Here is a 25,088-nt window from a genome sequence, read left to right as displayed (position 1 = left end):
TAATTAAAATGGCTGGTTTGATTCAATCTAAAGTAACCCCAATCTACTAAAAGCTAAACAAGTTAAGTCCCACTAGGTAAATCTAAACCACCCTCCAAATTAGTGGAACAGTGACACTCACAAATTTAGTGTAGCTGCAGTTTTACAGCCGATAGACTTCACCACTAAATATTATTTATAAAGACTTTAAGTGGATCTTCAAGAATATTCTCAATTAGAGTTGTTTCACTAGTGCTTTGCAGACTGCAGTTTATACAAACCGTGTTAAACTAAAGAGCACAAGGACACAAGACCCTCTGAGAGAACATCGAGAGCACAAAACATTAAAACTATGGGTACCAGCTTGGTTCTGATATTTTTGCATCAGTGCTTTAAAAAATACACATTGACAAAGAGAAAGAACGTAACCACTGGAATAGAGAAAAAAATCCTTTACCCGATAATATATAATCAACCAAATCTTTTATCATCTGTTGTTGTTTTTTAAACATTTGGTTCCTTTATAAATCCTTGTGCAAAAAATTGCTGCTCATCCCATTAGAAAGCTCCAGGAAAACATGGAGCAGATTGAAGGTTGCGGAGCCTCGATTGCACCGTACGATAAGGAGAGACGGAGGATAAAGACTCAATTTGGTGTTTGTCTCCGGGGACAAAGACAAATACCGGGCTTACGTAGACTTAAAGTCAAATGACATCTTTAATTTGGTCTTGTGACATGACAATCAAACAAAAGCGGCTTCATTTTGTAGTGAGTTTTGAACCAAATGTGCAATAGCGTCATTGGGAATATTGAAAAGAAGCTGATAATCACATATGTTGAAAGGAAGTTACAAATTTATAAATAGAATTCATACGTATCAAGGTATATATATAATAATAATGCGATGTCCAATACATAATATATTTATTTATTTCAGACCCAGAGGGATCCATAAATAATAATAATAATAATAATACATAAAACATTCTGTAAATGAGGAATAAGATATCCCGAGAGGATGTCGGATAACACAAAGTCACTTTTATAATCTCTAAATCCTCAAGAGGGAAGAGAAGGTAGTGATAAATGTCATAGTTCCCATTGATTTAGTCTTAAGGGAAAATTGAATTTGAATGAATTGAATCAAAGCCCCCACTCCAAGCATGCTGTCAGCTGGAGCCTGATGGACAAAGTGTCAAAAATAGTACGAGTATTTGGTTTCCAATTCTGGGAAAATAAAAGTTCAAAGTTCATCTCCAAAGGGACAAAGCTGCTAAATTAACTGAAGGCCTTCAGATTATCTGTGTAATAAAACAACACAACCTTCTCTGCAGATAAGCAAAATGCTGGCTGCTTTTTTAAAAATGTATGTAAATCCCAAAAATAACATTTCATATTAAATATTCTATATATTAAGCTCTGAATCCATGACATATTACTGAACATGTGCAGACACAAGCAGATGTGGGTGATTTAAAAATAAATCCAAGCTAAACCTTTTTTTGTACGTTTGATCCTCTGACATTAAATACAAATAACGTGTGTTTACTCGGCTTTGATCATATAGGTACCATATTTAAACGACAAAAAACACACAAAATCCCAGTTGCTCTTAACTTGCTGACTAAGTTACGTCATTCTGGAGATTCAAACTTAATACACAGTATCTCCAACACAGTGTGTGGCTGGTGTTGTTTTCACTATAGATACACTGATACTACTTTTTTTTCAGACCAAGTACTTAAATTATGTTAATTGAGAATACAGAATACTAATATGAGTATTTCATAATAGAGTTTTACCAATAACTTCCTTGATCGTGACAAATAAGACATACAACACAATTATGTTCAACATTGTGTCGCTTCAAATGACCAGAGGATTATTATCATGTTGCCGTAGAAGGTGTCTGTGTGTTGTTAACCATTTTGTATTATCAAAAAGAGAGAAAGACAGTATTTGTGGAAATGCCAGAAATGCTCTTTGTCGTCTGAAGGAGTGTGTCGGAGATGGTGTTAGGCTGCACCCCTCCTGTGGATGGTGCTAAAGTAAAAGACGAGGAACCAACAGAGTCGGTAGGATCTATCCTATGGGGACCATGACTGCCAGTGCAAAGTTTTTCATGGCAATGGACCAGTAAGAGCCACTGAAGCAAAGTTTTGTACAGTAATGGCTCCATAATGTTCCATAATGATTTGTCTCGTCTCATCCGCTAAAGCAAATCCAGCAGGTAATCCATCCGGCCATCTTGTGTCATGCACACCCTCAGAAGCAGGTAACAATGCCTGTGTGTCTATTCCCACCAATGTGGCCTCAAAGATTCCCGAGACCCAGATCAGCATCCGGAAGCCGATGTGACCCCGTCCCGGCGCTCTGACCGGGGGTCCGGGCTGCGCTTGCCAATCTCTCGCTCAAGTTTCTCTCTCAGTTTGTGAAAAGCGGGTCTCCTGCGTGGCTCCTGCTCCCAGCACATCTTCATCAGCGAGTAAACAACGGAGGGGCAGTCGTCTGGAGCCTCCATGCGATAGCCCCCCTCCACCCTCTCCTTCACCTCCTTCAGGGACTACAGGAAGGTGAGAAAGTTGTATATTTTGAAGTATTTACAAACCAATTACAACATTAAAAGGTTCTTAGCGGTACTACGTGTCTGTGTTTGTTTTATTGTCCATGTTAAAACCAAGGATAGAAAACACACACACACACACACACATGCACACAAACACACCTTTTCTCTTGTTCCTTGTCCTCCTGCCAACGGTTAACAAATTACCAATTGAAGAGTTTGATTAAAGGGAGCACAAACTTGACCCAACTAAATCAACCTCCTTATATGTCTACCAACAGGCTGTGATTGGGGGGTAATCATCGGCGTTTAAAAGGACACCACCTGGCGTGAGGTGCAAAAGGAACACTCTATTTGTCCGTTCCATTAGTGCTGCCTGATCCTGACGTCCTCAACGACTCGCTGGCCTTGCCAGTCATTGAGTGCGGATTACCTGAGTGCACGCAGTATTACACACAGATCTATGTTCAAGTATCGTTGAGTCTACTTTTGCAAAGTCTCTCTATTACAGTGTTGACATGGTCCGGCCTAATAAGAGGTCAACCTGCTTGGTCTGTTTTTGCCCGTTACCTTCTGCTGGGAAGTTCACGACGCGGCTTCCTCTTCCTCCGTTCCCAAATACCTCATAAAGTAGATTAGTTTTGGCTGAGAACAACAAGATTACCTTTTCAAATTGTCCCACACAATTTACATTAAACCCTTATCCTTGCTGACGCACTAGTATGATCTTAAGGACCTTAAGTGGCTTCCTGCTCAGACGCAGTAAGTCGATCTAGAAAATGACGGCCTAGGGAATAATTTGAACACTAGTCCTGGTGACTTTCCACTGACACACCAACGGCTTGTTAGAGACGCAGATCCTGACGAGTATATTAACAGCTTCATACTCTTTCCTGTTGGTTACAGGAAGAACGATTCTAAATATTAGTCACAAATATTCCACAGATGTCCGTTACTTTACAGGTAGAAGATTGACTTTTCACTTTTTTTGAATTTACAGATAAAAACAAAGAAGCTATGGATTTAAATGCATTACTTTTTGGCAGATGTTGTAGAAAGAGCCATGTTAGCTTAGCCTTGTTTACACTCTTTTTGCTGAACTAAGCCAACCGCCTGTTTGTAGTGTTGCTTCAATGGAACCACATAAGAACGTATTGAACGTGAAGTTTATTTCCCAAACTGTCAAACTAACACGGTTTGGGTTGAGTTTATTACTGAGAAGCCTATGATTCACCTATGAGTAGTGCATGAGTGATGTATCAACCATATATAAGCACACACACACATCATGAGAGTATGACAGTGACACGTCCTGGTGCTACTTACCATCTTAGGATAAGGTTGACGACCGTAAGAGAAGATCTCCCACAGCAGAACGCCGTAGCTCCAAACATCCGATTTTGTGGAGAATTTCTGCAGCATGGGAGCAAATGTAGAATCATGCAAAACAATTCTGATGACCTCTTTTTTTGGGGAACTCCCTCTAATTAGCCACCCCGCTGCCGTCTCCCCACAGCGTCTCTGATTTTTACTTTTTCCATAACCACTGTGTTGTGACGATAGGACTCCAGCACAAGCTTGATCTCTCTCATCTGCCAATGCCAAGTCGAGTGAATCAACGATAATGACTGATCACCTGTGCTTTAATCTGCTAATAGAAGAGTATCATAAATCTTTTTGCAAATGTGAGATATTTTAGTACTGGAAGTGGGTGTATTGGAGAGATTCAGAAAGAGATATGAAAAGATGAAAACAACTCCCGCGTTGAATACAAGGGACACTGTTTACACCGACCTCTTTCTTCAGAGCTTCGGGGGCCGTCCATTTCACCGGCAGTTTGGCGTTGTCAGACACCTTTGGGTCCACTTTGGTCAGACCGAAGTCGCTGATCTTGGCCAGGCTGTCGTCAGAGACCAACACGTTACGAGCTGCCAGATCTCTGTGGACCAACCTCTTGGCCTCCAGGTACTCCATCCCCTCACACACGTCTCTGCAAGTTTTTTTAACAGCGTAAAGTATATACTGTTACGAGCAGCCTTTGCGTCTATGCAACCAGTGCTCAGACATTGTACAATGACATTGCCGTTTCTGCTGCGTTAATATATATATTTTTTTATATATATGTTTTTTTGCTGACGTTTGAACTCACAGAGCAAAGCGGAGCAGCTGAACTGAGTTTATCACCGAGCGTCCTCTTGTCCTGAGAAAGTTGACAAGGTTCCCCTGCAACACAAACACACATGCATATATAACATATGGAACATCCTTAAAGAAGGTTAGAATTATGAGGAATACTACATTTAAGAACAACAAGTAGGATTTAGCCGTTTGGTTTGCAAATATTCAATATTTGTCACCTGAAGTTATTTCATGACTGTGCTAATATGAGCTTCAGTATTTCGTCCTGCTGCCTGCACACAAGAGGAGGTCCGACTCTGACCCCTTAAAGACGCATCATTGGAGAGCCATCGCGTCAGTGGCTGCACAGCTGATGAATTTCTGGACTGAAGGTTACTTTTTTTGTCTCGATTCAGAGAAAAAGCTCCAAACGGACTAGTAGATATTTTCATAGCTGGTGAGTCCAGCTTTCTGTTCCTTCCCACCAATTACTTATCTTGATGCCATTATTTTTCACCACTTGCTATATGTGATTATATGTGCTGCTTCATTATGTGATATAACAAGGCACCTTCAATTCACACTTAATTTTTATTTACCATGTTACCCTTTTATATTTCTTAATTTCTCAAGGTAATAAAAAAGGTGTTTCAGCTACACGGAGAGCTGTTGATAACTGAAGTGTTAATTGTACCTTAGTCATGAGTTCTGTGACAATATGAAGCCCTTTGTGAAGAATGACCCCCAACAATCGCACCAGGTTTTTATGCTGGAGCTTCCTGTGAGAAGTGAATTCACATTAATGACAATGACCACAGGAATAAATGGAGCAACCAGTTAAATTTCGGAAATTCGAAATGATATCATCACTGGTACAATAAGAAAACATTATTAATCTATCCACTGAGCAAAATCACTAAAACCTAATTTTACTACTTGTGAATTTATAGCTCGTCAAGGTCTCTTTTCTCAAAATGTGAACGCGTTATATTGAGGAAGTCTTCAGACTCACGTCATGACTGTGGTCTCCTGCAGGAAGGCCTGAGCTGTGACATCACATTTAATGGTCTTTACTGCCACCCTCTGGTCCATGTAGACTCCTTCATAAACAGCTGAGGTCGAGAATCGCACACAATTAGTAGGCAGAACCTTTCTTTTCTTTAAAGTTTGTTGACAACAGCTTTCCTCGCACACACTGCGATGTCGGATGCAAAGATAATGAAAAGGGGCAAATTGAATCAAATTAAATGCTCACCACCAAACTCCCCCTCTCCTATGTTCTCCCCCAGTTTGAGCTTTGTAATGTCCAGCAGCCATCCACCTGGACAGAGAGATGGACTGTGAACATCACACCTTTACAAGCCCTTACAAGCCTTTGTCACTATTATTGTTATTACATCCGATCTGCAGTGACGTAGTCTTCTTGACCTCAGCCTTACTTTTGGAGAGCTCCAACTCAGCTGACTTGGTTCCTTGTTTTTGTTTGGGTTTCAGAAGTGTCGTAGCAATGGAGCCTTTGTTCTTTGAGTAGAACTGCAAAGATGAACAGATATTTAGTTATTTACCGTAGATGTTATTAAATGTATACACATATATGTATATGTAAGTTATATGAATGAGGAATACATCATTACTTCTTCTGGCTCGAAATACATTAATGACCTCAGAGAAATTAACACCTCAGAAATACTCAGGAAGCCATGAGAACTGTGATTTAAAAATAACAAAAGCAGAAAATAAGTAAGACCTGTATGTATCTTTAGAAGTCACTAGAAAACACTCACAAAACAGTTTACCCGCGGATGCGCTTTGTTGTGGAATATTTCAATAAAACTAGTTCAGGGGAAGAAAATCATTTGTTTCTAAGTTGTAAAAGTCAATTTATGGCTTGCAAGCAGGAGGTCAAACACACTTGCACGTATTTCAGTGCTCTGTGGAGATGGCGCCCCCGAGCAGTCAAAAACTGCGAGCTTTTATACACACATCCTAACGGAAACTTCACACCATTCTGCTTTTCACATGATAAACAATACAGATGCTTATCACTCTTTTAGCATTTGACCATTACAGCTTCTACATCCCTGTGAGGTTTCCTGACAACAAAACACGAAGCAATGAGAGTCGGCAAATGAAATAAATTACACAAGAGACCTTTGACACAGCGACACATCAGAGCCGGGTTTCGTACTGTCTGCAGTCTGCCAGCACTGAGACAAAAGAGCATTTACACCATGATTCAGCCCAAATATTCCCTCGCGGGAGTAAGTCAGCCGCTCTGACTCAAGCCTGAAGCCATCTGTGGCTCCATGATAGGAGCTGGCCGTCGCTGTGGAGTCCATCCACACACCTCGCTGCAGCGAAACGCTCAATACACCCTCACACAGATAAACCGTGAAAGGGCTTAATGTGTTTTCCGGTCTCTGCTTTTTTTTGACACATTAAAGATGTGTTGACATGAAAAAGTTTCTGGCCTCAGTGTGAACTTTAGAGGAGCATTCAACTTCTTTGGTAGAACCTGAAGAATGGCACCAACTTCGACATAAATTTCAATGCAAATTTGGGGAAAACGATCATGATCCCGAGGGGCCCGACAGCAAGGTAAAATACGGAAATGAGAATGTAAACAAGGCAACGCCGATTACTACTCAAAGTACGTTTTATTCTCACAAGGGGACTGCATGCTGACAGTGAGAACTCCTGCGAAAGGATGCTGCAAATAGAGAGCGAGGGTGAAGGAAAATATTAGTAATACGCTCCACGTTTAAAAAAAAAGAGTTGATAGGGTAGGGATGTGTGTTTGACACTGACTTGTTGAATAACGCACACTTAGTCTTGATGCATTATACATATTCCGCTTCGATTACACAATTTAAATGGAATCCAACCAGTAACCTCTTACCTCTATCATGTCGATGAGGTTGTAGAAATACTGCGTGTTATCGATGGTCAGCTGCTTGTCCTGGTAAATCACCCGGTAGTGGACAACATCTCCTGAAACGCTGACACACAGGACGTAGTCGCCGGGATGGCGGATGGACTCTCGAACCAGATACAGTCCGTCCTCGGCCGGCTGCAGCTTGTTCACGGCCTCCGGACCAGAGATCTTCCCGTGGAACCAACTGGGTAAAGACAGCACACATAATACAAGTAAAACAAAACACCAGTCTCACACGGCCCACATTATATATAAACATTATTAACAAACTCGTGGGTCTACCCACTTCAGTGGACACAAGAAAAAGGAAGTGGGAGTGATTAATACAGAGATGATATTAGTTATCATGTCCAAACCACAACATTCGGTCACGCGTTTTTCATCATCTACCAAGCCGACAGCTAACGTCTTTCTGTCACAGTCACATGGCTTTTGTCGACCGCATGTCAACACGGCTGCATCCTGTTGATGGGGGACAGTCATTGCTCCCCTTCCGGCTCCTCTGGAGCGGAACGAAGAAGGAAAAGAGACCTACGGCATGAGGCTGAGGCTGGGGTCAACGCGCAGAGCCTCCCTTGTGCGCATATTGCTGGAGTTTATGAGTCCTTCCTCGCCCGTGGTGTTGAGTCTGGCTTTGTAAAAGCCCTTCTTCTGGAAAAAGATACAACGATTGTGTCAATTGCGGGAGAGGAAGGATCCAAAAATGAACTGAACAGACAATTTGTAGCTCCTTTAAAAACGTGACAGTACCGTGCTGGCCTCAACAATAGTGAGGATGTCTCCTTTCTGGTAAGCCAGTTCTCCGGGTTTTTGTTTCTTTTGGTCCCCCTTGGCCACACACTGTGTGCCGGCGGCCCAGTTCATCTTCTGGAGCAGAAGAACATTAATTGCATTATAATCGTCTGACTTTTAACTTTACGTACTGGCTGGCCGTTTTAAAACAACATATTAAAATCCCAAATGTTTCATATTCATTTTACGAGACCATTACTATCAATAAGTTGCATTTAAATAATAACAGCATGATTATTTTTAAGTTTGATCTTAAAAAATCTATTAATTCAAAGACAAAGACAAAAACCTGAGGGTAATCCTGAGGTTTAATGTCTTTATTTACCTATAATCACTGCTGGTTATGTATCTTTCTAGCAATCATCTTAGGAAACTATTAGTAATTGAATACCCTCCAATATAATGTTAATCAAAACACCTTAGGGTGCCTATAATTTTATCCTTAAATTCAGTAATGGTGCTTATGTGGTATACTCGCATACAGAGAGTATGCTGCATGTTTAACCAATGATATCTGCACATGGCATAGACATTAAAATACAATGTGCACTGTGTTAAATAGCCCAATCACTTATGCATTGACATTACACAGCAATCACACACTTATAAAATGTCAGATGTATTTCTTTTTTCTGTGGTTGGATACCTCTTTTCAACATGCAGTTGACTGATGTGTGCGCCGCGCGCGCACACACACACACACACACACACACACACACACACACATACAGTCTTACCTTTGCCGTCAGCTGCGCAGGAGTGTTGAATAATTCTCTGCTGAACACCTGTCGAGGAGAACGTGACGTCACAGTTAAATCGTGCTGCAAATAGAGATTTTAAGCGTAACCCGTTTCCAAATGACGCGGATCCGAGCGCGCAGAGGCGCAGATGTCCGCGGGACTATTGTCATGTCTCGCCTCCTCGCTCGCGCCGCATTCAAAAAAGGTCGTTCAGTCCGGATACTTGACGGCATGAATGTTTCAGTACCTGCGGCTCCGCGGGAAGATGTTAGGAGTCACCTCCTCAGCACATCTGGGTCCGCGAACGCGACTTTAAAATCCCGCCGTTGACGTTGTTGTGTGTGCTCGTGCAGCGGCGGGCAGGGAGGAGGTCTGCGCGCGGTGCAGCGAGCGCTGACATCACTGCTTCGGACCACTTCCTCCGTGTTTATATTTCGGGAAACGTGGTTCATATTTCATGAGAAGACACAACACGTGACACGGTTTAGAAAGAAAAAAAAAAGAAGAAAAAAAAGCTCGTCTCACAAATATAGAAAACGTTCAATTGGTTTGAAAAAACAGCCAGGACACGCAATGGCTTAAAACTGGTTTAATATCTCTCGTTTATTTTAGGCAACACTACAAAGACATTCAAATAATAAAAGGACAGAAACGTTCACTTTCTGTACACAAAATATTATTTCCGTCTGAAATAAAATAAGCAATACTTATATGATACTCTTGATAAAGTCAAATTAAAAAGGGCACATTTATTCGCTCACGTCAATTTTTAAGCCAAAGAGTTGTACAGCTGTCCCTTCTCTGGCCAACATCTTTGCAAAACTATATCAACACGATATCAACTTGACAAAAAAACAAACACATAAATGTTCCCCTTTCTCTGTAATTCACAACGCGATGCAGGCACAAGGAAGAAAGTCAAAGGACTACTTGATCATTACAGTAGATATTCAGTCTTATTTCTCCGATTAAAGCGTCTCTCTCCTGCTAATCGTACTCTGGAAGAAAAAAGATTACTAGGCGTATTGTTCAAATGATAAAATTGCTGCATTCATTGACATTGTCATTATTTAAGTGCTTGATTTTCCTCAGCATGCCAGACTGTGCAACATAAGAGCTCTCTCTCTTGAAAAACACAAAAAGCAGAACTTCGGTTACCTTGTAGCTTCTTGCAAAAACCCTTAATGGCGACATACTTTCCAGGCAGTAAAAGTGATTTTTTAGTGTAGCCTTTTTACCCGACATTAAACGTGAGCTCAACAGCGTCACAGTATTGTATTACTGTGTCATCTTAGGCACATCACAGTACTGTATTCATGTAGATCTGAAACATGTCTTCTGGCACTTTTCCCACCGCTCCAAAGCTTATAAACTTAAACCTCCATCTCTTATTTTTTTGTTGAACACGGATCTAAAAAACATTAAACAAATGTCATGCACCGACGTTCGTTCACAGTCCCGACTCAAGCTGGGAAGCAATATTACTGTTTTTGACGGTAGTGGTTATGAATAAATATTAGAGAGGTTCAGTAGTTAGTGTACAATTATAGTCATGTTTTTTGTTTTTTTTACTGAGTCCAATTTCCTCTACACACGTAAAAAGACACCAAATCTCCAGAAGAATTGCTATTCAAGAGAAGGATTCGTAGTACAGATTCTCAAGCTTCAGTCACCTCCTCAAACATTACTCTTAATTCAACAGCAGACATGTAGCGTGTACAGTCGGTTATATTCATATGTGTGCAGCTGCGTGTTAAGATTGTTTTCAAGATGAGAAAAGTTGAAACTCGTGACATTCTACCAGTCTCTAAACCGGCACATGCCTCCGCTCGGGTGGAAGCGGTTAAGCACTCTCGGCTTCTTCCTTCTTGTCTTTCTTGCCCTCCCCCTCCCCGTCGCCGGAGTCGCTGCCGTCACGTCTGCGCTTCCGGTTGCGGGCGCTGGCCTTGGACGCCGGCAGCGAGTCCATGCCCAGAACCTTGTGGATCTGACGGAAAGCCAGCAGCCGCAGAGCGTGCTGGAACCAGAGACAACAGGGAGAAGAAATGTAGATTCGCAGAGGTTCCTATTAGATGATTGTACTGGGATTTAGTAACTGACGGCACGGAGGACACAAGAGGAGAGGTTTCTGTCCTGAAAACAAAGTAACGTGCGTGGCTTTAATACTGCCTGGGTACCTGTGCGCTGGCAGTTATGTCCTCTCTGGCTTGAAGCGTCATGCTTCTCAAGGCATCTGTAGTCTCTTTCTCACACGGGTCCATCAAGCCTGGTCCTTCTGAATAAAGGGAATAAGTTAATAATAGAAGTTACAAAAAACAATCTACCTTTTCCCCAGCACACGGACATTCATCCTACCTGGTAGCAGGATGCCCGTGGAGATGCACTCCAGGACTCGGCGCATGGCCTCTCCCGGGCTCAGCGGGGCCGCAGCACTGCTGATCACCTTCTCCACCAACAGCTCCATCGCCTGAAGGGAGCGAGGAAAGGAGGCATGCAGACACACTGAATGGAAGTAGACAATCCAGACAGCGGATTAAAGCGCCCCTTTTTAGGTACTTCAACTGTCTCAACGCCTGGTCGAGACATTTGATTGGTAATCTCCTCACGCAGGTCACTTGTACAGCATTGATGAATGCTTGTGCGTATATATATATAATATTTCTTTTTATATTGCTCTCTCGTAGGCAACATCAGACGAGACGAAGAGACAAACGAAGAGGTCGGAAAAGCTCGACGGAGCGTAGAGCAACGCTCATGCTTGCAGAAATGACACTTTATATTATAAGAGAAGTTAAAACACAACAGAAAGTGAAGGCCTCTTACCCAGCAGGGCATCTTTCCCCATGTAGGAACCCGCTGACATAAATCTCTCAGCACCCGAATGATGATCACACATGATTGCAGCCCGTTGGCACGAGCCTTTAGAAATAAGAAGGAAAACGGCCATTTACTTTTCGATAGATGTACAAGGACCAGTTTTACGTTTTACTTTATTTGTGTATTTGAAAAACGAAAGGAAATGCCAAAACATTCATATTTATATATACAATGGCAGGCATGCCCTTTATATCATATTTGTGGTCATTTATTTTTTAGGCTGATAATAAATAATCTTGAGTGCTACGTTGGTCACACAGCACAAATAATCGCAGTTTCTTTTCAGACTAAAAGAAGTGAGTTTCCTCAGTTTCCTCCACTCATGCAAATTATTTTGATTGAATATCTCATCACAAATTAAACCTTTTTAGGACACGTCGACAGGCCTCTGATGCGTTTACCTGGAACCATTTGGCGTGACGGAGAGCAGCCAGGTACTCCAGACATTTCCTCTTGTTCAGGAGGTCAGTCGGGTCCTTTTCAGCCACGCCTGGTAAAGACAACATGCACTTACAGTCAAACTAAAGCAAACCCCAAATGACGTGTTGATGTACAGCAGCCGATGGCGGGTGAGATTAGAAACACGCTTGGACGTTCACGTAGATCTCAAGTGTCCAGACATGTCCTTGAGTCCCTAAATACTTAAAAGGTTTGTTTCAGTTTGTGTTGTGAAAAGACAATGAGGGGATAGAAGATACGGGCGAAAGTCAAAAAAGAGAAAGAAGGCAGTCTACAGTGTTTCTGTGTTATGTAGATATATTCTAAGGAGTGAAGGTTTTAGAGAGGCATGCGAAAAAGAAAGAAATCCAAGATATTCAGAGAGATGTTTTTTAGTTTAAGATGATTAAAACATACCACACCTATTTATTTCATAGTAACTGCATCTTTCTCCTAGAAAGGTACTATCGACCTTATTAATGCTGTCTAGGTGTATCTGTGGCAGGACAGTGACGCACCGCCTCACTGGACCCTAAATAGGAAGTTATCGTTAATCGTTTTCCTGCTGTGACAAATCAAAGAGAAGACAGCACGGAGAAGACGCATCAACAGCGTTTTTATCATAAGACGATAGTTTCCGTCTTACTCACATATGTCTTCCTCTTACGTCAATGGAGTCTTATCACTCTCATGGTCCTATTTTGACCCCCCCCCCCCGTACTTGTGGGCAGGATGAGCGGTTTGCAGATGAACGGATGGATGGTATCATTTAAGCTGTCCACGTTGCAGAATTTGTTCATAATCAAATCCTTGAGTTGTACATTTCCCCTTTTTTGACCAAAATATATTTTCTATAGCTTTGATGAATGTTTTTAATTGCCCCTACTTTGCATTGATAGCATATGTCTGTATTACTACAGGTATGTTTAAATATTTTAACAGTATTAACAACATAGTATGTGAAAAAGCCCAAGTTTAACTTTATTACTAGAGCAAAAAAACAGGTGTGTGTTGGATTCAGAGGTTAATGAAATAGTTTGAAGTTAACCTTTAACGACAATTTGTTGACATTAACCTGAGTTACTGATGACTGCGATGCGGTAATGTTTCACAGCAGCCTCGGGGCTTTCCACTCTGTGTTAAATTAACTGTAGCAACAAAAATACATCACCAAAAAAAGTTATTTTTTCTTTTTTTGAAGTCTACACTTCCATACCACTTAGAACCAAAGACCCATATTCATCATGCCTCTTAGAAAGGGGGGGGGGTTGATTTAGTATCATTGAGCCCCTCTGATGATCGCAAACAAGAAGGGTTTCCTCCTCTAAAAAGCTTAATGAACATGGGCAACGTTGTTCCTTCAATGTTTCTATTCTTAGTGGTATGTGAACAAGTGCGGTCTTCAGGTCAGCCATTGGCTTGCCCAGGTCTGCTGATACAGGAGTAGGTGCACTGATCAACAAACCCAAACAAAATTAAAATAAAATAAAATAAAAACGGCCACAGAAAACATTTTTCCAAACGTGAAAGAAACACATTATTTGCGCAGGCGGAGGAGTGTTTGCAACACAATGATCTTATTATCTTCACTGTTGAATGACGCAATGACAATGTGTACTAACGTCACCTTAGTATCTCAACACCGATCATTGTGAGGCGGTAAAACGACACTCCAACACCTCGTCATTGATAATGCCACAGTATGATACAGGGATGAGAGACGAGGGAATGGGAAGTCGCTGGACCTCAAAATTCCCCAAACAACTACCGTGACCAAAATGCAGCAAGAAGCGCAACGCTTATCAAGTTTAAGAATGAGGATATTTGTGAAAACAGTGTCACCATTTGAAGCATTTTCATCCTGAGGCATTATCTGCACAATTCAGTCTCTCGTTAAAATGTCCCAAAGGTCTCATCTGGGCGTGTGTTACGAGATCAAACACACAACCCAGTGGCACAGAAAGGTCGGAGAGCCCGGCTTTTGATTCCCATGTTGGGGGAAAAGAAATAAAGAAACTGGGGACTTTAGTAACTGCAAAAAATGGGGGAAATGAAAAAAGTGGGACAAATGAATGTGTGTTATTATTTATTTAAGGGGTAAAAGAGGAAAAAATAATAATACGCGGGCTTGGTTAAAAGTCCCACGTGTCATTTTATATAATTTAGGAGCTTTTCAGCCTAAACATTTAGGCTACTTATGGGTGGAAGGGTGGAGCAAGGGGTGTCTATATTTATATATATATGTATATATATAAGTGTGTTACACACATCGCTTACGGTCGTGGTACTGAAAGCTTTGGCTTCTCTAACCTTTCTCAGCCGTTTTTCCTCCTGCCTGCTTGTCCTTCTCAGTAGCAGGGTCCTCCCTCATCAGCGGCGAGGTGAGAGAAATGGTCACCTGCATTTTGGGCTCCTTGCTTGAAAATATCACGATGTTCGCCTCCTCGGGGTGAGCCTGCACCTCATACTGATCTTCAGAAAATGTCTGCCGGTTAAAAGGACACTTGGGATTACTCACTACAGAGGAGGAGGGGTGCAGGGGCAGAGAATCGCCTCGACCGGCGAGGTCACAGGGCAAATACTGTTAGATATTGAAGCCCGGGGCTGTGCAATTGTTTTTTTTCTCAGGTAGTAGACTTGTTTTTTAAAAAGGGTCTGTGATAATATCACAAATATATTTTTAGATTTTTTTTTTGAGAAGAAAAAGCCCCATCTCACTCTGTAGGATTCAGGTGTCATAACCAGGCAGTGAATCTAAAGATCAGTCAAAAGCACCTTTAATGAAACACTCATTACAGCTAAAGCAGGAGGGAGGAACAGTGTGGAATTACAATACATCACAACCCTGTTGTCTTTGCCATTAATACACTTTTGTGGAGCTTAAATGGCCAGTAAATAAAAAATAAAAAAAGGTTCTCTTGAGGCTGCGAGCAGTTCGATCATTTGTGTACACGTAAACATCTCTCGCGAAGCTGGAAACAGTATTTCTCAGCAGAATTCATCTGATGACAAAAAGAAACAATTGATAAACACCATTAACTTTACCAAGTGGCAGCTCTCAACCACCCAAATGTGTCCTGCACATTTTACAGAGAGCTTACATGACCTTTATTGATGAACTGTTAAGATGTTAATCATAATGCTTAAGAATGGAGGACAGGCGTCTGCGTTTGTTTCCAACTGCGGTGGACAGCTGTCCACGTTCACCAATGGTCAACAAGCTGCTCGAGCACACGAGACAAACCAGTGGAGGATGAAGCAATTTCGCTGTGTAAGTTTGGATTTTGGACACGTGGGAGTACCACAAGTACTCCATCACGATGCATCATTTCACTTCTCGTTCCTATTCTATTATTACACAACAGTTAAACCTTTGAGTCTCTCACCAGCCCTCTCTTGGGACACGAGTCACGAGGAAGTGGATTTAAAAAATCTGAATGAATTTTAAACAAACTAATGATAAACCTGTATAAGAAGATTTTCTTTTAGATTTAAATTTAATCTGTATGACGTAACATACACATGTGTGCACCCAGATGTATGTTACAAAAAACAGAAAAAAATATTCAATAGAAAACTTGAAATGTAAGCTTGTGTTGTGATCTCCAAGTTTACCACAATTCTTTCCTCCCTCAACCGACGTCCTAAATGAACCCGCTCACGTTTTCTTACCTCTAGTTCTTTGGGCAAATGCTTGGCGATATTCTTCAGTAAAGAGATGGTGGGTTTCTTAGCAGTCAGTAGGATGAGCTCAACATTTCTGTCTCCGCGTAGCAGCAGGCCTTTGGCCAGGATACCCACCCTCATCACACCTTTTAGCAGCCGCCCGGAACTCTCAGCGCTGTCAAGAGAACAAACAATTCAGCCAAAGGGATTTGTGGCAGTTTGACAGATCAGACATTTCATTTAAGGGGGGGGGGATTCTGTAGGTCTAATGCATGCCTGTGTATTGTGAATGCCATGTGATACATAGAATAGTGTTTTATTTATAAATTATAAAAAGGCAGGAAGGTTACAACTCATGAATTCTCTACCAGACAAGCAAACAGGTGCAATAGCCTTGGCTTAGACCGCGCTGAGGCTCACTTCTCATTATTAAAATAACATATTTCAAGGACTACCTTTCAGGATACTGAAATCTAAAACTCAATATGTGATGCCACAATCAGCGCTAACAACCAAAAAAGCAATGTTGTTTTCCCTCACCCATCACTGCCCGTCAAATCCAACATATTCAGGGTCACATTTGCTCTCTACACACTTCGAAGCCTCCAACTTTTCGTAAAAACAACAACTTTTTGTAAAAAAAAAAAAGTTTTTCTTGTGGCAAAACATGTTTGTCTGAAACTACTAATGTATTGTGATTGACTAGGTGATATATTTAAACAAAAAAAATTATGAAATGATGCCTTTTACATATATAAAGATATTAAGATATAAAAAAATAACTAGTCTTGTAAATCAACAAAATCATTTGTTAATTCAATCTAAATTAGAGCAGTACCTCAGGTCAGACGACCCCAGCTCAGCGGTTGAGGGCAGTTTGCAAAGGTACCTTAATCCTTATTTTCACCCGTATGCCTTATTTGCCAGAGATCATTTTTTTTACCTTTTTTCATCTTCTCCCTCATCAGCAGCGGTTTCAACAGCCGGAGTCTCCTTCTCCAGCAGGAAGTCTGACACCAGCTTTAGGGCTCTCTCAGAATGCGAGACAATCCTCTGAACCGCCTGCAGCTCTTCCTCCACCGGGTAAATGGTCGAGTGTTTCGCCATGATGTGGCGGTCGTCGGGAGAGTCTGGCCGACGCACACACGTCTGGCGAGGGAGGAGGAAATTTAGAGATTGATCATACAAGTTTGACTGAATAGTTTGCTTGTTTATTTTCATATAACACACACAAAAAAAAGCTAATAACTGCCTTTGCGGCGCTCACCAGTAGAGGTGGGACTGGCATGCCAGGGCGGCTCATGAGGGGCGGAGGAGCCATCCTGCGTCTTTGCTCCCCCCAGTACATCTGCTCCTCCTCCATCCTCCTCCAGTACATGTCCTCCTCATATCGTCTGCAGGAGAAGGGAAAGTCTTCAATGGCATTCATCGAAAGTCATTGAAGGGATTGTAATGGCTGCCATTACCGGTACATTTGAACAAGCGTTCATTCTTATGTACATGATTATGTGTTAATTGAAGGTAATCTAAAGTTAAATGGGAATTTCCTCTTGTAACAACAATTCTGGCATGCAAAACCTTTCATTTTGCATTAAGCTACAATCGGACAGTTTTCAAAATGAAAATTATTAATTGAATAACATGAGACGGTCTGGCTGTTAAGAGAGAATGTATTTTACTTTTCATGCAACAAAGCTGATGTGATTGACAAGAAAACAGGAAGACAAACAAAATGAGCCAAGAAATTCCTTTTTCTCCCCTTGAGTTTGTGGTCAACACTCAGCTGTTCAGCTTTACGGCTTTCGCTTTGCTGATATTACCTGTATGAATGCATCTTTCCCATCTTTTCTTTTTTTTCGTCTATTCCGCGCCAACATTTTCCAAATTAATGTCAGAGGTGGAAGAAATTAAGGTTACTAACTTTGGCCACGAGTCTGACCTCATCTCCATGTGCCAGCGCTGCTCATCGTCTCTCTGTCTCTTCAGCACCGCTTTCTGCTTCTGCTTCTTCAGCTTGCTCTCCTGCAGCTTCCTGGCCCGGTTACTGGGCTTGATCTCCACAGGAAGCTCTGGGTTGACTTTCTTCTAGGGACAGAATTTTTAAAGGGAATGGAGCAAGAATGTAATGAATGTCTGTATACATGGGACTCAGATTAGCTCAGATTAAATGTAAAATAATATTTCATTTTCCTTCACCAAGCTGACATGATAGAACTAATGTCTTACGTGTGCAACAAAATGTGAATTTCTGACTTTACCGATCACGCGAAATAACCAAGACAAAGAAAATCTGCTTAAACTACGCAGCGTGTCTGTACGGCCCTTTGAACTCACTCCTGGTCCGATATGATATGAATATTAAAACCCTGTTTTGTCGCCGTTCAACCAAAAGAAAGGAGGAAATGGATCGGAATTTTTGGGAACATAATCTGCTGTGAACAGAACCCTGCTCAGTGTGTATCTGTAGAACCAGTCAGACAGGAATCGACTCTGTGATGCTCAGACTCTCTCACCTTGTACTGGAGTCGGTGCCTTCTGCCTTTCAGGTGCATGTCTTTGGCGTTGGGGTCGTTGAAACTGCACTCACACAGTTTACAGTGGAATCGAATCACCTTTCCGTCATCGTTACGGACCTGAAACAGTTCAAGTACGTACACATCATGCAGATGATGTTTTACTGTCATAAGAAAGAGACACGACATATTGACTTTTGAAATATGAGAAAACCTTATTCAAATAATACAAAAAGAAAGCATGTGAATTTCTCATGTTTTTATGCAAAAACTTTTATGCAAGAACTGAAATTTAGTTTAAAAAAAAGAAAATAAAACCAATTTTTACAGTAAGTAGAATAGGTTAAAGATTACAAGAAAGTATTAATTTTAAGATCAAGCTCAAACTATCTCTAACTCAAATGTACAAAGCTAAACTGTTCATTAAAATATGTCAAACGTTTCTTTTTCTCCACTGCGCATATCAACCAACATACGACTCTCTGATATACTGAAAGGCTGTCAGATATTTTGTTCTTGTTTTTCCTGCTCACCTCCTCGACGTAGTCGTGTCCCACTGGCTGAATGTCTCCTTGGCCTCCAGCTCTGTCACAGTCCTCATCGTCACTCTGAGGGTCCATTCTCTGAACCGGATGCTGTATGGGTTCCTCCGCCTTGGGAGCCGCCGCCACCACCGCGGCTGCTGGAGCGCTGACTGGCTTATGGGCTGTGGGGCAAATGTTACAAATAACAGAGTTAATAAAAATGACTGAACACCTGCTTTTTGTGTCTAATTTCTATCGCCCGTTCTATTCATGAGCTGCATAGTCAGAAAACCCACCACGTGACATGCTGCCATTTCACAACACTATAAGAAAAAGGTAAGAAGTGATGCAGCCTGTAGATGTAAAAATGTACACTTGGCTAAATGTCTACTGTGCAGCTGTATTATGGAGGTAGATATTAACATCAGATTGGAAGTTATTCATTAATAAGTGAGTCAGATCTAATGTGCTGATAATCAACTCTGAGCAAACTTACAAACAACAGTTATTTTGGAGGGAGCTGGTTTCTTGACTGGTGCCGTTTTAGCGGTGACGTTTACGGCCACCTGTTTGTGTGTCACAATAGGAGTTGAAGTGGTTGAGGCAGAAGCAGGAGTGGAAGTAGAGACGGTAGGTTTCCCAGCTGTTGATGTTGTGACGACTGGGGCCGAATTCACCAACACTGGCTCAGTGGAAGGTATAGGTTTACCCAACTTGGTGTGAAGTTTCACCACCTTTCCAAAAATGACAAAAGGGACAGTACTTATCCCCATCCCGGATCCCTGAGGTGGGTTTTGCTCCAAGAGAACGTCACAGTCACATTGCGTCAATATCTACTTCTGACTGTTTAAGACAAATGTACCACAGCTGTGCTAACCTTCTGGTGTTTGGCCCCACGGATATGTGCGGCGTAGGCGTCCACGCCGGTGCAGGCGACGTCACATAGCTCACAGCGCAACTGAGTCTGGACCCCCCTTGGCCCGTTGTTGGCCCCGGACTGACCCCCGGATTTCAGGGCTGCCTCTTTTTTCTTATGTTTCTGGCCCTCTAGATGCTCCCGGTACGTCTGGTGCAGTGAATCAAAAACAGGTAGCTTACATATATACATAAAGAACCCTTGATAAACTCAGTACAACACCACAAAATGGGAGAACTGCTGATACTTAATGATGTTAACGTTAACCAGCTTTGAAACATTTTCTATAACGCTCATTATAATCTCCCACCTGAGGGCCTGCACAGCTGATCTTGCAAATGTCACAGTAATGGAGCTGGGGCTGCTTCGGAGGCCCTTTGGGTCTTTGCAGCTTGCTCTGGTGAAACAGGGGCTTCTTGTAGGCGTTTACAGTCGGCGCCGTCACCATGTTGCTGCCCGAGTTGCTCCAGGAAGAGCTCGTCAGCTGCTTAGGTGGTGGCTGGATGGGGGGCTGGGTCTGTTGCAGCTGCTGCTGAGGAGGAGGAGGAGGCTGCGGCTGGGTGAGAGTCTGCTGGGCCGGCTGGTAATAGGAGGGGGTGGGAGTGGAGGTGTAGCCGGTTGAGTCATAACTGGAGTAGCTAATGCCTGAGGGCGAGAGAGCGGAAGGTAGACAGTGAGGACAGAGAGTTTTTGGAGAGAAGTATTGAATATGTGGGTCACGTATCGGTCAGCGGCCAAGCAAGCCATTAGTGGCACTGCAATAGCACCAATATTCAGACCCCAAAGTCCCTAAGTTGTTCTTAAAAAATGTGAAAACATCTCATAGGAAACTTATAAACTTATAGGAAGCTTATTAGCAAGGTATAATCACCACTACTTTAGGAGCAGTGGAAGCCATATCTCTGAACCAATTGTCGAACTGATGTTTATATATTTTCTTTTATTATCAAGCCTTTTGGAGGTGCAAATTTCTGTGGAATGAATGAAGTGATCTCTTATCTTATACCTCGTGGCATCTTACCCGAGTAGGTAGTGGCCGCAACAGCGGAGCCGAAGGAGGAGCCGAGGGTGTAGGATGAAATGGGTGTTGGTGGCTGCTGCACACTGGTGGACACGGGGTAGATGTTGTAGCTGGTGGACACAGACGGGGCCAGAGGCTTCAGGGCCGTTACTTGCCTCTGGGGAGGAGGAGGCTGGCTGTACACAGTGGAGGGTGCTGGACTGTAAGCGCTCTTTACCCCTACTAATACAGGAAGGGGGGGTGGGCAGAGGGGAGAAAAGTGGGGTAGAGGTCGAGAGGAAGTGTATTAGTGAGAAATGCGCGTAGCAAAAGAAATTGGAGACACACACAAGTCAGGCAGTGCTCTGGGACCACCTGTCAGGTAAGTTTTTTTGCAGTAAAGAAAGGTCGTCATCCTCATTTACCGGCAAATTAACGGTGTATCATTTCAATGTCATATCATCTTCCAAAGGCTTCAACTTTCTTCACATATGCAGTAGAACATAAGCTTTAAACAAGACAGGCTGACAGTGATTGAAAACATTGAGGGAACATGAAAAAAAAAAAAAAAAATGAACGGACTCACCTGTTTGGTAGTAATTGTCTGTGTGTGTCCTCTGAGCTGGAGCTATACTCGTCTGGTAGTACTGTTTGTTGTCATAGGTGGTCACTGCTGCAGGACGCCCGTAGCTGTAGCTGTCCTGCTGGGGTTTGCAAGAAAGCGTTGAATCAAATTGGACAGCAGCGAGATTTAAAAAAATAACAGATTTAATATTACTGCATTAAAGCCCCTGTGTGTCAAATTGACACTTTCTGAGACTGCGATAATGACGACGTACCGTTTCCGGGTATACTTGGTACGTCTGTGGGGTGGTGGTGGGCTGCGGGGGCGCCGGGGGGTCTGGCTGCCTGTATGCGTAGTCAGGGGGCGCCTGGTGGCTCTGATAGGTGGGGTAAGGAGCAGTGACCACGGGCCTGGCTGCCTGGACCGGAGCAGCAGTATAGGACGCAGTCACTGCGTGAGCCACGGCTGGAGCCTGCTGCACGCTGTAACTGGCTGTAGAGGGATGGGAATAGGCCGGGGGAGGCTGGGCACTGAAGGAGAGGAGAGGTAAGGAAACTTTACTCATGCAAGAGTGTGTATTTGCGTTTAAGTAGAGCTGGAGTCGATCCACGATGGGAGTGCAAGAATGTTTATCCTTCCCTAACAAACCGTTAAAAGGCTGAACAAAGGCTTTGGGGTTCAACTACACAGCAATTTAAGTGGTGGACAGACCAACTCACTAACTAACCAGCAGCCAAATATAAGTCATTTCCATGTACAACTATTTGAAATATTGAATTTGAATGGGTAAATCATGTAAGAACTGCAATTTTTTTTCACATTTATGGCCAAATGATGCACTAAATAAAGGAGACAAACATCCATCAAGATTCACTAGTCATGGAGCTCAGAATTGCGATCACTAACAACATTACATGATTGAATGAGCAGCCCCGCATTGACCTCAGATAAACTTTCATTGGCACACAGAGACAACTCCCCCAGCAGCCTTATTGTTGTTCTCGTGGTTTGGGGAGAACAGTTACTGGCAACAGCATCAGCAACTGATGATACCAGCATTTTATCAAGGTTTCAGTGACTCCTAGAGGTCATGAAAGCGAAGACTCAAAACGCTGTGGGAGTCATCCTAACACGATACATACTGCCAAAAATATAACACGGAAGACTTTCTAAAACAGTGAAAAATGTAAAAACCATGTTTATTGTGTTGACTAGCCTGTGCATTGTTCGTTGTGCATCTCAGTAGCTCCTTTATAAATTGCCTGCAATTGAATTATCTCAATGTGGTCAACAATTTCCGCCACTTACTAATTGGATTACATGCAATTTTGTGAATCAGATATTTCACATGAATAATTATAGTGAAAAGCCCAGGCATATCTTTGATGTGTTCTACAGATACACAACACACACAAACAACAAAAACTTACTGCTATACACACCAGAATAAAATGCAGCAAGAATCCTGAACAGTTAGTAACAGAACAAATTAGTAAATGCATGCACGGTTTTTATGATGGGTTTCTGGTTAGATGCTCTTGTCAAATTTGAAACATGTATGTGTCTTTAAAAAGTGGTTTTTAACAAGTGGCAAAATAAGGCTATAAAATGTCATAACGCCATCCGGTCTTTGTGGTGAATACACTTATCAGCCCTAATCCCGACACTGATCAGTAACCGTACAGTGAATACAACCAGGTGGCTTGTGTCCTTAAAGAGGAATGTTAGACTAAACATGCTCGTTCGTACAACCGGGAGAGCATTTAGGATGGCTGGAGGATCACTGCAGGATAAGTCTTGATACTGCACAGTCTTTATCCCCAAGGTAGAAGGAATGGAGGCTTAGGGTGTGAATACACTAATATAACATGTTTATAGAAAAATAATCCAGCAGCACTGTACAGAGATCAGTCTATGTTTGACAAGTTTCCTAGAATAATGGTGAACAATTAAATAAATCAAAACACGTCACAGGAAACCCTGCTGCAGTGAATGATGATTACACGCCATCCTAATTACATCTGCACCTCTATCAAGATAACAGGTAACGAGTATACCTGTCAATCCAAGATGCCGAACTGCAAATATGCTACCAAGCATCTTACAGGTGATCAGTATACATGTTCTACCTTAACACAGGACACGTGACCTATTTATAACGTCCCTTTGTAGCGTCACGTCACAACAAGTTCAAGTACAGGGTTTGTTATCCAGGGGACCTTCTGTGCTGCCTGACCCAGGGTTCGTTAATCCCCAAACACCAGCCCAAATAACTGACGCTTGCTATAAACTGACGTGTAGTGTCAAGTTGAAGCATTGCTCGTGGTACAATGTCAGTTCACTGAAGTCAAGCAGCGTGTCGGTGGCCTGCAAAAAAAAAAACTCAGCCAGCCAACGATGGCTAACCGAACTAGCGGGTCAAGCGGAGCTAGCTAGCCGTGCGGTCCGTCACATCAATGCCGACCAACGACCGTTAAAAACCGGCGGCGGATGAATGCGACGCGAAGGACACGCTGACATCAGCCTGCGTCTTTGGGATTACCTGTACTGCGGACCGGCAGCATGCGTGAACCCGAAATAATTGCTTGCAGCCATCTTGGCAGCTCCCGTACAGTAAGGTTACAGTTTTTTGGCAGCCAGCAGTAAAATCGTGAGAGCGACGCTGTCAAGATAGTTCCCCCCCTCTCCTGCAGCCATCGGTAACGGCGCCGTGTTTCACCGGAACTGCGTGAGGAAACGATAAAAACAAATCCTACAGACGCTGTGACATAATAATAACAACAACTCAGCGAGAAAGGTTGGGTAAATGTATACTTTCAGCACAAGTATAAGTATAAGGACAAATAACAGGATGATTATTATTTGTTCTGGCATAACTACTCCTAAAAAAACAATCTAATCAAGTTGTTAAGCCTGGTGTACAAACTAAAGACTGCCATGCTAAATTGCTTAGATATTTATCCTTTACTGTCTTCTAAACATTAAATGTATGAACCCTACAATAAAAACGGGGAGAACGCGATGCGGAAGTAGCGCAGACGAACCATCTCGTTCTGCTGCATCTGCTGAATGCTGCGTGTGCCTGTCAGTCATGCTGACAGGCAGAAACACCAACGATAAAGAACTAATATATATATATATATATATATATATATATATATATATATATATATATATATATATAAACCTAACCTAATAGGCACTGAGTTTGTCGGGAAAACAATTCCTGAACAATTATCTTCCAGCTAATTAAGACGGTCGTCTTTAAAAAAAAGTAATTAAGACGACCTTTTTTTAAACGCCTCATGAACGACACAAAAAACTGAGGACAGATATGGCCTGAATCTGAAGAGGGATACACTTGTCAGAATAAATACAATTAAAATAAATAAAACACAAATATATATATGCCGTGATTTTTAGCACACCCAATCAACAAAATGTCCTGTATAGAGAAACCA

At 42.2% G+C, this 25,088-nt stretch overlaps 2 protein-coding genes and 1 long non-coding RNA gene across 22 annotated transcripts; 1 reads left to right on the top strand and 2 right to left on the bottom strand.

Annotated features, from left to right (window-relative positions):
- Positions 1 to 668: 668 nt before the first annotated feature.
- On the bottom strand, positions 669 to 9,561 carry matk (megakaryocyte-associated tyrosine kinase). Of its 3 annotated transcripts, none has more exons than XM_040184172.2 (13): positions 9,376 to 9,561; positions 9,126 to 9,173; positions 8,347 to 8,463; positions 8,132 to 8,247; positions 7,561 to 7,780; positions 6,101 to 6,194; positions 5,917 to 5,982; positions 5,674 to 5,773; positions 5,356 to 5,440; positions 4,693 to 4,766; positions 4,338 to 4,533; positions 3,870 to 3,956; positions 669 to 2,543 (listed from the first exon to the last, which is right to left on the bottom strand). In XM_040184172.2, the coding sequence occupies exons 3-13, from the start codon at positions 8,458 to 8,460 to the stop codon at positions 2,316 to 2,318; spliced, it is 1,380 nt and encodes a 459-aa protein (XP_040040106.2). In that variant the 5' UTR covers positions 8,461 to 8,463; positions 9,126 to 9,173; positions 9,376 to 9,561; the 3' UTR covers positions 669 to 2,315. The 3 variants fall into 3 exon arrangements, with proteins under 3 accessions (XP_040040106.2, XP_040040108.2, XP_040040107.2); XM_040184174.2 differs by having other exon boundaries at positions 8,132 to 8,244; positions 9,376 to 9,532; XM_040184173.2 differs by having other exon boundaries at positions 8,347 to 8,460; positions 9,376 to 9,532.
- A 141-nt stretch (positions 9,562 to 9,702) lies between these two features.
- Positions 9,703 to 24,321, bottom strand: zfr2 (zinc finger RNA binding protein 2). Of its 18 annotated transcripts, none has more exons than XM_040184158.2 (19): positions 24,170 to 24,321; positions 21,902 to 22,157; positions 21,649 to 21,766; positions 21,084 to 21,305; positions 20,373 to 20,707; positions 20,024 to 20,212; positions 19,643 to 19,880; positions 19,156 to 19,328; positions 18,623 to 18,742; positions 18,031 to 18,194; positions 17,377 to 17,503; positions 17,053 to 17,258; positions 16,116 to 16,284; positions 14,754 to 14,928; positions 12,407 to 12,495; positions 11,952 to 12,047; positions 11,484 to 11,595; positions 11,306 to 11,403; positions 9,703 to 11,145 (listed from the first exon to the last, which is right to left on the bottom strand). In XM_040184158.2, exons 1-19 carry the CDS (start codon positions 24,220 to 24,222, stop codon positions 10,972 to 10,974), a joined length of 3,114 nt encoding a protein of 1,037 aa, XP_040040092.2. In that variant the 5' UTR covers positions 24,223 to 24,321; the 3' UTR covers positions 9,703 to 10,971. The 18 variants fall into 18 exon arrangements, with proteins under 18 accessions (XP_040040092.2, XP_040040097.2, XP_040040098.2 ...); XM_040184163.2 differs by having other exon boundaries at positions 11,306 to 11,400; XM_040184164.2 differs by having other exon boundaries at positions 18,049 to 18,194.
- LOC120823819 (uncharacterized) lies at positions 11,464 to 13,849 on the top strand. Its single transcript, XR_005712881.2, has 2 exons — positions 11,464 to 11,680; positions 11,813 to 13,849. It is a non-coding gene; the product is annotated as an uncharacterized LOC120823819 (long non-coding RNA).
- Positions 24,322 to 25,088: the final 767 nt, after the last annotated feature.

This window comes from Gasterosteus aculeatus, chromosome 8, assembly GCF_964276395.1.
Source record: "Gasterosteus aculeatus chromosome 8, fGasAcu3.hap1.1, whole genome shotgun sequence".
In the NCBI taxonomy this organism is placed as follows: Eukaryota; Metazoa; Chordata; class Actinopteri; order Perciformes; family Gasterosteidae; genus Gasterosteus; species Gasterosteus aculeatus.
This window is presented reverse-complemented; position numbering and strand designations above follow the sequence as displayed.